The following is a 13579-nucleotide window of genomic DNA, read 5'->3' as shown; positions in this document are numbered from 1 at the left end:
CTAAAAGATAATCACAGTAATCTGCTCTTGGTTTAAGCTTCGATTTTTAAAATATTATCATTCTTCTAGACCAGTGATGGGCAAACTTTTTTAAAGAGCTGGCCAAAAACCTAAAGGAAATAATTTTGGCGGGCCATAATATTGTTTTTTTAAATTGGAGATTTTCACGATAAACTTAATATGCTAAATTTAACCTCGATGTTGCCAATTAAAAACAAAATAGAGCTAAAATTCTACGAGTAATTTTGATATTAAATGTTTAGGCAGTTACAGTATCAATTTTCTATTTATGTTACCAAACATGTGGTGGGCTGGATTTACCAATTCTACGGGCTGGAGTTGGCCCGCGGGCCGTAGTTTGCCCATCAATGTTCTATACCGACAAAATACAAAAGGAAGGCGACCCAAAGGCAGACCACCAATACGATGGATGAACTTTGTAGAGACAGAGCTACAACAACTTAAAGTTCGGACACGGAGATAAAAACTCAAGAGAGATCTGAATGGAAGGGATGTGTTGAAGCCAGGCCAGAGCCCTCCATAGGCTGTAGCGCCACTGAGATGGAAGGATGTGTTGAAGCCAGGCCAGAGCCCTCCATAGGCTGTAGCGCCACGAGATGGATGGATGATATTATCGTCCATCAAGCAATTCAATTCAGTTACAAGATAAACCGATATGAAGTAATGTGGTGGAGATATAATGGAACCTACAGACAATATTTGAAATAAGTAGACACTGTTGCCAGCTTAATAATTAAAATCACTTCTTTGTTACATGCTAAAGAGCATAGAGACTTGATCCTTCACTGCTGAAAAGTGGTGAAAAAGGATATGATTAAATGGCTTATCAGTATTTCGTATTCTGTACAACGGATACGCCAAAAAAGCTTGCTATTTGTGAGTATTACTCCATGAATGAAATTCAATCACGAAGATTGACGGACACAAATTTGAGGCCCAAAGAATAGAGTTCTTGTCGAAAATCAGACAAAGACGACAAAAAAAGAGAACTTACATAGATCCGACGAGGACAACGGATTTGTCTGTAATAGATGTGGCAAAATTTGTAGGTCAAAAAAAAAAAACAACGATCTGTATGGTCACGTGAATTGTTACACTCATCCTAAATCTTTGAAATCGATAATAACTAAGTAAAAGAAATCTCTCAACTTTAAAAAAAAAATAAAAATACGTAATTCCTAGATTCTTCCTATTTTCACTTTGACATTTTCTATAATAACATCTTGTATACCTATAACAATGTCTCTTACCATGTTGTACTATTTAACCAATCCACCAAACGCATTTTCTTGTAGATCAACGCTTTATAACTTGTGGATACCTACACAATTTGTGTATGTTCAGTATATATAAAGTAGTCGTAAGTATAGGTTTTTTCCCATCACATTTTTTTCTGAGTTTTTTTCTCTGATGCTAAAATCTTCCCGGCTATTAGCTGATTCCATAAATCACTTTCGTACACAATTGTTCAGTGCCATCATTTGTCTTCTATTTTCGTCTCACACCACGTTACATTATTTGACCCCGTCTTTTCCAGACACATAATACTTACCGTGCATGTTATTGGATTGGGGTGCGGTGGCTGACTGTGATTTGAATTCCGGGATTTTAAGGGCGCCCCTAAGTCCACCCAACTCTAATGGGTGCCTGACTTTAGTTGGGGGAAAGTAAAGGCGGTTGGTCGTTGTGATGAACACGTGACACCCTGATCCTTAACCGTTGGCCAAATAAACAGATGACCTTAACATCATTCACCCTATAGATCAGAAGATCTGAAAGGGGTACTTTACTTTTTTTTTATGTTATTGGATATTGGCGTTTGAGGCAAATCGCTATAAAAAGCTAACTAACAACACAAGAATCGATTTTTAAAATTTTAACCAATTAATTAATTAGCTATCGATAATGAATTGCTTTGTTTGGTATCTCAAACAAGAGAAATAAATATTACCTAACTGAAGTGGGTGGTGATATAAGCTGATTTAGTCCCCTTTCCAAAGGAAAGAAATAGTACTTGACTGAAGTGGGTGGTGATATAAGCTGATTTAGTCCCCTTTCCAAAGGAAAGAAATAGTACTTGACTGAAGGGGGTGGTGATATAAGCTGATTTAGTTCCCTTTCCAAAGGAAAGAAATAGCACTTGACTGAAGTGGGTGGTGATTTAAGCTGGTTTAGTCCCCTTCCTAGATTATTGTCTGAGGCCTATTACAAATTTAATTACATGAATGATTCAAACTAATTTTTAAAAAGTTTTTTTTTATTTTGCTTGTTTTTTTTTTTTTTCGTTTTTTTTTTTTTTCGATTTAGGTTCTCTTACTTTGCTTCCACGTTTCTCCAAATCGATTTCTCTTCTTTGTCTATGTGTTATTAACGGCCGTTGACCTGTAGCCCAAACTGCTGGTAGACAACTAAACTGCTGTAAGCGTAATGTATCTACACTAATAAAACTTGAAATAACTTGAGTTACTTCTTTGGGACCAATACTTAAATATAACTTTTATTTTAATATAGACAAAAACTTGTTCAAGTTGTTATGAGAATAAATAAATGTACTGGAATTTAGGAATAATATTTTTTTAACTGAATCTAGCTCTCTACAAGAACTCTCTACAATAACACAACCTTTCAGTCTCACGTTCTGGAGTCGTTTGTCCTAATTAAGACCCATGACGACAATGCCACTTAACTTGCATCATTCACAACCAATCGCTAACCTCTTCCCACCGTCACCATAGAAACACACAAACACACACACACACTCCATAAGGCTATATGCCACAAAAGTTACTATATTTTATTGCTATTTACCGGATCTTATTTTTAATAATGTTTTATTAAGTTTCTACATTTCTGTATATCGCCTTCTCTTCTTTGTCTATGCTCCAAAAGTTACCATATTTTATTGCTTTTATAATGTAAAACCACACCTTGAAAAATACAAAACGTAAATTAAAAAAAAAAGCACAGATTAACTATCCATCTATCTATCTATGTATATATCGATCTGTCTGCTAATATCTAGATTGACCGACTGACAGATAGATAGATAGATAGATAGATAGATAGATAGATAGATAGATAGATAGATAGATAGATAGATAGATAGAATGCACGAGAGAGAGAGAGAGAGAGGGGGGGCAAATTAAACAGAAAAGAAGTGTTTTTTTTTTAAAGGTACCACTGACCAGATGTAAGCCTAGTCCTGTTAGTAGGACTAAGTAGGTATAGGCTATCTGGATATCCAAATATGCAGCCACATCTTTTGTTATTTCGAACTACACCTTTACCAACAACCATTCAACATGAAAAAGTTACGCCCACGGCGGACTTCTCTCTGTTGCATAAATGACTTTTTTTCCCCCCGAGTCAAGCACCAGGTGGATAACTCCCACCGTGTGGATCCACAAATACTACACACCTGACACCCTCCTAATCGGTCATGATTACTCAATGTCATTTTTCATATCCTGGACACACACCCCAACCCCCCCCCCCCCCCAATCAATAGGCCTACATAACTATTTACACTTAAGACGCGTGGAAGTAGCCCACCATTGTTGTCCACAAACGCCTCGAGGCTGTCAGGTCAGAAGTTAAAACACAGACACGTCTGTCGTGGGACAAAAGTTCGACAACTCACAAAAATTGAACAGATAAGCATTCCCTATCATCTTTATCGAGCGTTTAAAGGCTTGCACTAAATTCTTTATCAAGATAACGCAACCCCAGATCTCCGATTTATTAAACAGGTATCTCGCGTCCCGTGAAACTTTTAATATTGATCTAATCAGAACATCGCCCTATTTCCTATTTGTTGTCCGTAAATCTACAAGTTTGACCCTAGCCCTATTGAGTGGTCAGCTAATCGCAGGGCTGCGTCGAAAGTGTCCGCAGATCAGACAGTATTGTACACATTGGCTAATGTTAAAGAGCTATAATAACCAGTATAAAAGACTTAAAGAGACTACAATACAATGTAGGCCTATTTTTCTTTAAACCTTTTTATTTTTAATGCGAGTGAACTACTACACAATTAAACAGCTATCATTTATAAGCGCTATATTTTGGATTTACATTTGTAATCCTATATATAAAATATACATTACTGGAGTACCGTAGTGGGTAGTTGCACAAGCGATATCGACTACAAATAAACGCACACAAAACAACAAATAATAATAAACAGACGAGAAACAATCGGGCTGTAATATGTTTCTAACTTTATATGCGCTTTAAAAAAAAACATCTTTTACATTTGTAAACAAGAATGTTTAATGAAAGAATTAATTTTCTTAAATTGATACTAATTTATCACAATAAATAATAATAATACGCTTACATTATTCCGAATGTTTACAGTAATCCAGTGAGTCAAATAAACTTTATAACTAAACGATCTACTACACACTTGTTGAGGCTAAAAAAAAAAAATACTACTACCACCTGTGACAAACTACACCATTCTCATTCTGTCGTTGTCTATCAGACATTACAGAGATGGTGGCAGAAGGCGAATTTTTTTTTTCCCCAGTGAGCCGATCATTTCTTCTTTTTGTTATTTCAACAATTTAAAATAATGTAAAAGTCAAATCTTATCTGCTGTTTGTTTATCGTACAGGTCCTGTGTTTACTTGATGTGTCATAGCAAGTCAATATCTATAGACTGTATGTCCAGTTGATGTGCATAACTCTACAGATAATCCTGGCTACATCGGTAGCCAGCAAAGCAGATCTGATTACTTCAGTTTTTTTTTTGGGGGGTGGGGTGTAGACTATTTCACGATCTCATACCAAGCCAGAGGCGTAGTAATGTACTCGTGCCCCCCCCCCCCCCGAAATTAAAAACTCGAAGATAGTGACGAAAATTATTTACAAAAAGATTGTATCTTATCTTCTTATCTTGTTTAATACAGACGTTACTTCAAAAAAAAAACAACAACAAAAAACTGATAATTACGTCCTACGCGTCAAGCATCTAGTCAAGCATATTAACCAATGACTTAAATTCTGCCAAATCACTAGTTTTCCTGGCTGGCCCAGGCAACCCATTCCATGCTCTAATAACACTAGGGAAGAAGGAGTATTTATACAAATTTGTCCTAGCAACGAGGAATATGCCTTTATCTTTTTTTTTTTTTTGCTTTATGAGTGTTTTATTAGATTTTGTTTTTGTATTTGAAGATTATGGTTCAGTGTTTTATGTATTATTGCTACTTTACTTTTGACTCTTCTCTCTCTGAGGGCTTTCTAAATTTAGGGATTTTACTAGAGATGTTACTCTAGTCAAATGTGAGTATTTGTTAGTTATGAATCTCACTGCTCTATTTTATGTCTGTTTCAGTTTCTTAATGTTTTCTTTGGTTGAGGGGTCCCAAATAGAGAATGCATATTCTATTATTGGCCTAATCAAGGTTAAATAACATTTGAGTATAGTAGTACACCATTAAATTGTGAAGCTATGGAATAGCTTCACCTATCTGGAAAGTATCTTGAAAAATCTTGGAAGAACAGATGCAGATTTCAGGGCCCGCATTGGTAAAGCTCGAACAGCATTCCATCAGCTGAACACCTGTGGATCTGTCATTGCTAGCGGCAAAACAAAATAAGCCCCACAATGTCATTGATAATTCGCGCTTTCATCGTTATAGAAATTTTATCAACCATGTTTAGTAACAAAATGACATTTAACACAGCAATTAGAGTGACCGACCTTATACAAGTGAAAATGCATTTTGCGTATTAATAAAGCTAGCCTGTTGAAATTCATCTCGCGATCGAGAATCTGACGTCAGATCATCGCGAATTAGACTTTACAATCTTTTGACATTTCTACACCTGCCGTTTTTTTTTTTTAAAAACCATACTTTAAGTTAAATTAGTAACATGTCACGTTAGCGTCTTCATTATAATGGAACTTTCTTCCAAAGAACACTTCTGTATACTGGTCCTCACCGACGTGTTTGAAGATAGTGTGAACTGCACTGTTATAGACTTCTGAAGAATGATTTATGTTATTATGCTGTTTTATTCCTGTGAAGAGTTTAAGGGAGACTCGGTGGCTGAATGATAAAGTGCTTGGATTCTGAACCGCCTCGACTGGCAACACTATTGCAGACTCCTTGGCCCACCAGGGAGGGCAAATTCCACCCACTAAACAGGCTGTAAGTTTTCATCATGCTCTGGCTATAATTTTTAAAAAATCAGAAAGGGAAAAGTGGTTTGAGTGCTGGGATAATTCCCAAAAAAGCCCGTGGAGTCTGGGAGCGCATTAGGCGCCCCGAGCGCACTTCCCCGTGGTGGAGGCTGTCCAGGCCTGAGCAAGCTATTATAGCACAGTGCAGGACAGGCCACTGTCCTGTTGGCTCATATTTCGATTCACGGTGCCCCCGCTGCGGGGAAGAAGAGGAAACCGTGCCTCATATTCTGTTTGACTGCCCCAGACTTGCTGATCTCCGTCTCGACAGGTCTGGGAAACCCAAAAAATCTCAACCTGTATGGCGACATTCATGCACTATGCAAGACAGCAGGGTTTCTGTCCAGGGCTTTTGCAAGAGAGGATTTAAGCCTCTCAAGCCCACACTCAAATGGAGTTTGATGATGAAGATGATGAACCACCTCAAAGTTCGAATCCTGGTGAAGACTGGGATTTTTAATTTCGGGATCTTTAAGGCGCCACCAAACTTTAATTTCTTTTTATATCCGAGAAATAAAATAGTCCATACATAAAAATAGTAGTATGGGGTAGATCATGGTGGCTGAGTGGTTAAGTGCTTGGCTTTCAAATAAGGAGTCCAGGTTTGAATCTTAGTGTAAATTTTGAATTTTATTATTTTTAAAACTCCTCCCAACTCTAATGGGTACCTGATGACATTAGACGTGGATGAGTAAATGCGATTGGTCGTTGTGCTGGCCACATAACACCCTCTTTAACCGTGGCCACTTAAACAGATGGCCTTAACATCACCTGCCCTATAGATCGCAGGACCTGATAGAGAAACTTTGAGTTTTCGTTGTTATATGCTATTGCTACATTTAAAACCAAAGACTACCCGCACGTCATCATGATGAATCGTGTGTAGTCAGCGTGTGATTAACTACAGTAGTGTAGCATTCGGAGTATTTGAAACTCGCGGGCGTGTGTGCATCAGAAATTTGGCGACCTAAAAATATGAAGTGGCCTACAGCGTGGGAGTGTGTGTTGGGGAGATAACTCCTTTTATTGTACTATTGGACTATTTTCATGATGTTCGGTGTTATTGCTCTTTATCATGTGCTTGTGGCGTAGAAAAAAAAAGTGCAAAAATTGATTTTTATTAATTCGGTTTCAAGCTATTTCTGATTGGACGAAGCTCCGAAAATGTATAGGCTAGATGTGTGGATACCAATCAATGTGACTCCAGACTCGATCTGAGTTATAATCCATACTCGATCTGAGTTATAATCCAGACTCAATTTGAGTTATAATCCCGACTCGATCTGAGTTATAATCCAGACTCAATTTGAGTTATAATCCCGACTCGATTTGAGTTATAATCCAGACTCAATTTGAGTTATAATCCCGACTCGATCTGATTCTCGAGTTATAATCCATACTCGATTTGAGTTATAATCCAGACTCAATTTGAGTTATAATCCCGACTCGATCTGATTCTCGAGTTATAATCCATACTCGATCTGAGTTATAATCCAGACTCAATTTGAGTTATAATCCCGACTCGATCTGAGTTATAATCCAGACTCAATTTGAGTTATAATCCAGACTCAATTTGAGTTTTAATCCAGACTCAATTTGAGTTATAATCCCGACTCGATCTGAGTTATAATCCAGACTCAATTTGAGTTATAATCCAGACTCGATCTGAGTTATAATCCAGACTCAATTTGGGTTATAATCCAGACTCAATTTGAGTTATTATCCCGACTCGATCTGAGTTATAATCCAGACTCAATCTGAATTATAATCCAGACTCAATTTGAGTTATAATCCCGACTCGATCTGAGTTATAATCCCGACTCGATCTGAGTTATAATCCAGACTCAATTTGAGTTATAATCCAGACTCAATTTGAGTTATAATCCCGACTCGATCTGAGTTATAATCCAGACTCAATTTGAGTTATAATCCAGACTCGATCTGAGTTATTATCCAGACTCGATCTGAGTTATTATCCAGACTCGATCTGAGTTATAATCCAGACTCGATCTGAGTTATAACCCAGACTCAATTTGAGTTATAATCCCGACTCGATCTGAGTTATAATCCCGACTCGATCTGAGTTATAATCCAGACTCAATTTGAGTTATAATCCAGACTCAATTTGAGTTATAATCCCGACTCGATCTGAGTTATAATCCAGACTCAATTTGAGTTATAATCCCGACTCGATCTGAGTTATAATCCAGACTCGATCTGAGTTATTATCCAGACTCGATCTGAGTTATTATCCAGATTCGATCTGAGTTATAATCCAGACTCGATCTGAGTTATAATCCAGACTCAATCTGAGTTATAATCCAGACTCAATAATAATAATTTTGTTTCTCTTTAGCGAAACTCGACCCTGGCAGCGCCAGAGAATGACTACTCGTTCATTTCTAACATAATAATAATAATAATCTTTATTATCCGTAAGGAAATTTGTCTTACAATGTGAGTCATAATCCAGACTCGATCTGAGTTATTATCCAGACTCAATCTGAGTTATAATCCCGACTCGATCTGAGTTATTATCCAGACTCAATCTGAGTTATAATCCCGACTCGATCTGAGTTATAATCCCGACTCGATCTGAGTTATAATCCAGACTCAATTTGAGTTATAATCCAGACTCAATTTGAGTTATAATCCCGACTCGATCTGAGTTATAATCCAGACTCAATTTGAGTTATAATCCCGACTCGATCTGAGTTATAATCCAGACTCGATCTGAGTTATTATCCAGACTCGATCTGAGTTATTATCCAGATTCGATCTGAGTTATAATCCAGACTCGATCTGAGTTATAATCCAGACTCAATCTGAGTTATAATCCAGACTCAATAATAATAATTTTGTTTCTCTTTAGCGAAACTCGACCCTGGCAGCGCCAGAGAATGACTACTCGTTCATTTCTAACATAATAATAATAATAATCTTTATTATCCGTAAGGAAATTTGTCTTACAATGTGAGTCATAATCCAGACTCGATCTGAGTTATTATCCAGACTCAATCTGAGTTATAATCCCGACTCGATCTGAGTTATTATCCAGACTCAATCTGAGTTATAATCCCGACTCGATCTGAGTTATAATCCCGACTCGATCTGAGTTATAATCCCGACTCGATCTGAGTTATAATCCAGACTCGATCTGAGTTATAATCCAGACTCGATCTGAGCTCGTGTGATGAACACGGCTACCTTACAACACCCCCCTTTGGAGGAGCGGAGGCTGAGAGGTTAAATGCTTGGCCACTGAACCGGGAGGGGGGGGGGGAGTCCCTGGGATTTTTAATTACTGGATCTATAGCTCTAATGGGTACCTGACATTAGGTAAAAAAATAAAGGCGGTTGGTCGTTGTGCTGGCCACATGACCCCCCTCGATAATCGTGCGCCACAGAAACAGATGACCTTTACGTCATCTGCCTGATAGATCGCAAGGTATGAAAGGGGAACTTAATTTAGTTTGCATACCCCTCCTCCCAAAGGTCCACAAAACAGATTGCATTATAGCGCACTAAGCGTGCTTTAGCATGGAAGATTCGCTATACAAGAGTAGTTTAAAGCAAAAAACTTTTCCTAAAAAAAAAATAAATAAGTGAAAATGATTTGAAATATAGGCTACATAAAAAAAAAACAGACATCGGGCTAATGCTAACCATGGCTTGTAACTTTGATAATCACTGCAGCATTTTTAATTATATTCTTCATTAGTCACAGCTTGTTATCGATAGCAGTTTGTTTTTTACTGTCTCTGACCCACACTTCTATTTTCCGTGTAGGCCTATCTGAAAACGTAGGAGGTGTACAGGGCCGGTCCTAACCATTGCGGGAACCCATGCGAAACGGCTTGCGAGGGGCCTAGTCTGGGCGGGGATAAGCATAATGTAAAAATTAGGATTTTGTATTAGAAAATACATTCATCTTTGCAATAAATTTGTATTAAAAGAAAGTTGATAATGCCGTTTTTTTTTTTGTGTTTTTTTTTTATCGCGCGTGGGATTGGCACCCCAAAATGACAATTTTGTGCATTGTTTCAGAAGATTTTTATGAGTTTTAGGAGGATTTTAATAATTTCAGGAGATTTCCAGAGGGCCCTGGAAAATCAAGAGGCCGAGCAAACCCTGTTATTATGTATAAGTGATAATGGTTTGATTTAATAATTTACACCTACATTTACCGCGGGGCCTATGAAAGTGCGAGGCCCACTTGCGACCGCATAGGTTGCAATGGCCTAAGGCCGGCCCTGGATGTGTATGTCTCTCGTCACTAAGCTTGTTAAGTCATTTCAAGACCATATGCAGGATGGACCTAAACCAGCTTGATTCCAGAATTTAAATGATTTAAAATTTAGTTGGAAACTTTGAAAACATCGACAGAGTATTATGATTTGTTTCAGCAATTTTCGTATGAAAGCTTCTAAAGTTTAATCACTTGCTTGAGAGAAATTTAAATATGTACAGATTGAATGGGGATTAGAATGTCCATTAAATCTCTAGAGACAACCTGCAAGTGTAAGTGAAGATTGGTCACTGTTCTTGATTGGTCACTGGGCTTGATTCAGAAACTGGTATAGAAAGGCGTGTTTATTGCATTGCTATGAACATAATACATTTATAGAGTCGAAAATCATGTCCGTATAGTATGACGTAGTGGTTGGGTATTTAAGCGTTTGGCTTCCGAACCTGGGGTCCTGGGTTCCAATCTTGGATTTTGAAATTCTGGATTTTTTAAAGCCGCTCCTGAGTCCACCCAACTCTAATGGGTACCTGACTATAGTCAAGGAAAGTAAAGGAGGTTGGTCGTTGTGTTGGCCACATGTCACCCTGCTCGTTAACCGTAAGCTAAAGAAACAGATGACCTTAACATCATCTGCTCTATGACAATCGATACAGTAAATCAATCGATACAGTAAACCATATTCATAATAAATTTTGCCTTCTAGTATTATTTACAAGGCAAGAATCTAACAAGTAACCGCAGAACAGTAATTAAAATGCATGTAAATAAATAAATCTGTCACCTAATGCACATACCTTGCCGTGGTGTGACAGCTTGAGTGCCTCAATGACCCTCAGAGCTATACCGACAGGAGCTCATCACTCCTGGCAGGTACTATCAAGCCGGACAGGTCTGTTAGGAAAGAGGCCAGACAAAAGGTGCATCCCCCTCCCCGGGACACAAGGGTTGTGCCATAGGCTAACAACCTGACAACGGAAAAAAAAAATAATGTTATAGAAACCAGAGCAAAAACACAAACACTAAATATAGTCAGAGGCGAGAGCTCCACAAAGGAGACTTATGAAGCTGTGCAGGGAAAGTCGAACGAATCCTATAAGGCCGACCACTCTACTTAAACCAATGAAAAAGAAACACTTCCTTATTCAGAAGGCAGAACCCACCAGGGAACAAGACGTAGAGGAAGACCAAAAAGAACATGGCGACGCAGTGTACTAGAGGAAGCCGAGTGGATTGGAAAGAGCTGGGAAGCCATCAAAAAACTAGCAAGAGACCGTGGAGAGTGGCGTGTTTTAGCTGAGGCCCTATGTTCCACGAGGAACTCAAAGGAATGATGATGATGAAATAAACGAAGAATAACAAGTGAGATTGAGTAGATCAAATAGCTTGTCAAGTCAAGTGACATAGTAGAATGAAGATAGTAAATGGCTGAAATTTGATCAAATAGTTAGAAGATGTGAAGTGTCACAAGTTAAGTGAAATAGTACAATGTCACATTGGATTCGTCATCATCTTTCGCACTTTGCGTTCCTCGTGGAACATAGGCCCCCAGTAAAACACGCCACTCTCCAAGGCCTCTTGCTAGTTTTAAATGGCTTCCCAGCTCTTTCATGTCCTCCAGGCTTCTAGTACACTGCGTCGCCACGTTCTTTTTGGTCTTCCTCCTAAGTCTTATGCCCTGGGAGGTCCTCTGTATAAAGGCCTGTTTTTGGTATCTTTTTTGAGGATGTGACTTATCCGTCTCCACTTTCTAAGATCTGCAACTCTATATTTCTCTGTCCACCCATCTCCCACAGTTTGGTGTTTTCTATTTTGTCATACTACCAGTGTAATATTTTGGAGTCCTAGTATTGACCAATTGAATGTCAACTTAAAGAGTCCAATAAGCTGATGAACTTTTTTACACTCTATAATTGGGCCTCGTTCTCCTTAGGCCTTCTCTAAGATTGTTACTTTAGAAGCCAACACAATTCAGATTACTAATCAATGAACTATAAATGAATAGAAAAATCTGCTGGTTATCAGATACCAGGAAAAGAAGACAAACCAGTCTGTACTTTTACAAGTCAAGACTCTGGTTGGCAAAAAGGAAGAACTCGATACTGCAACGAGACGAAAGCTGGGCTGGTTTGGTCATATGCTAATACAAATTTGTACAAATGCTCCTTCTTCCCTAGTGCTGTTAGAGCATGGAATGGGTTGCCTGAGCTAGCCAGGAAAACCAGTGACTTGGCAGAATTTAAGTCATTGGTTAATATGCATGACTAAATGCATGACGCGTAGGACGTAATCATCTTCTTTTTCGAAGTAACGTCTGTATTTTATAAGATATATTGTAAGACACGACTCACTGTCAAAAGTCAGTCTTCAAGGTAAGTGCAGGGAGCATGAAGAAAGAGACGTCCAAAGACAAGCTGGCTGGGTAACATAAAAGAATGGACCAGCCTCTCTCTTGATATCCTCCTACGAACAATTGCTGACAGGAACAGTGGAAGGATTTGGTCATGCCAACTGTCACAGCACCCTTACGAGAAAGTCAAGTGACATGATGAAACTAGAAGGAACATGCGAGAATCATTGTACAGATTTTTGGCTTTTTTAAATGTAAGCAACATAGTCATTCTTTTTTTAAAGTACACAACAAATGCTTCCAAAGATCTCACAACATGAGCACCAGCCACAAAGGAATGGTCTTTCAACTGATATTTAAAGCAAGGCATTAACTTTATTGCTTTATAAAGCAATTAATAATATTTGATCAATATTCATTCAATAGTTTAACAAACTTCTTTTAAAAAAACAAATAATAGAAGTATGAAAGTTTCTGTAAACACTGTAAAGTGAAGACAAATGTGATGTGTCATAACCCTTCTATAATTTGAAAGATAGATGTGATAGTAAAAAGCTTACTAGGTAAAATAATTGTTGTTGAAAATGAAACAGCGCTGTTGTGAAATTCATCTATTTACTGTGTTGAGATCACAGTCTTCAGATGACTGTAATAAAGTTGATCACAGTAAGTTTTAAGTGTTTTACAACTATATAATAATGTCAAACTGAAAAAAATTAAACCAATAAACACCACTTTCAAATCAATAACTGTATTTGTTATCATAGAA

General features: G+C 37.9%; 1 protein-coding gene across 2 annotated transcripts in view; it reads right to left on the bottom strand.

Annotated features, from left to right (window-relative positions):
• The window catches only part of LOC106061846 (solute carrier family 12 member 9-like), a 32000-nt gene extending 27405 nt beyond the window's left edge, over positions 1-4595 (bottom strand). Inside the window, exon 1 of one of the 2 annotated variants that reach the window (XM_056007956.1) lies at positions 4465-4595. In XM_056007956.1, the coding sequence (XP_055863931.1) occupies positions 4465-4511 (47 nt within the window). In that variant the 5' untranslated portion in view covers positions 4512-4595. Of the gene's footprint in view, positions 1-4360 lie in introns of both variants that reach the window. The other variant, XM_056007957.1, reaches the window with a different exon arrangement.
• Between the last annotated feature and the right edge of the window lie 8984 nt (positions 4596-13579).

Source organism: Biomphalaria glabrata, chromosome 13 (genome assembly GCF_947242115.1).
Source record: "Biomphalaria glabrata chromosome 13, xgBioGlab47.1, whole genome shotgun sequence".
Taxonomy (NCBI): Eukaryota; Metazoa; Mollusca; class Gastropoda; family Planorbidae; genus Biomphalaria; species Biomphalaria glabrata.
Note: the sequence above shows the minus strand (reverse complement) of the source record. Positions and strands in the feature narration are given on the sequence as shown.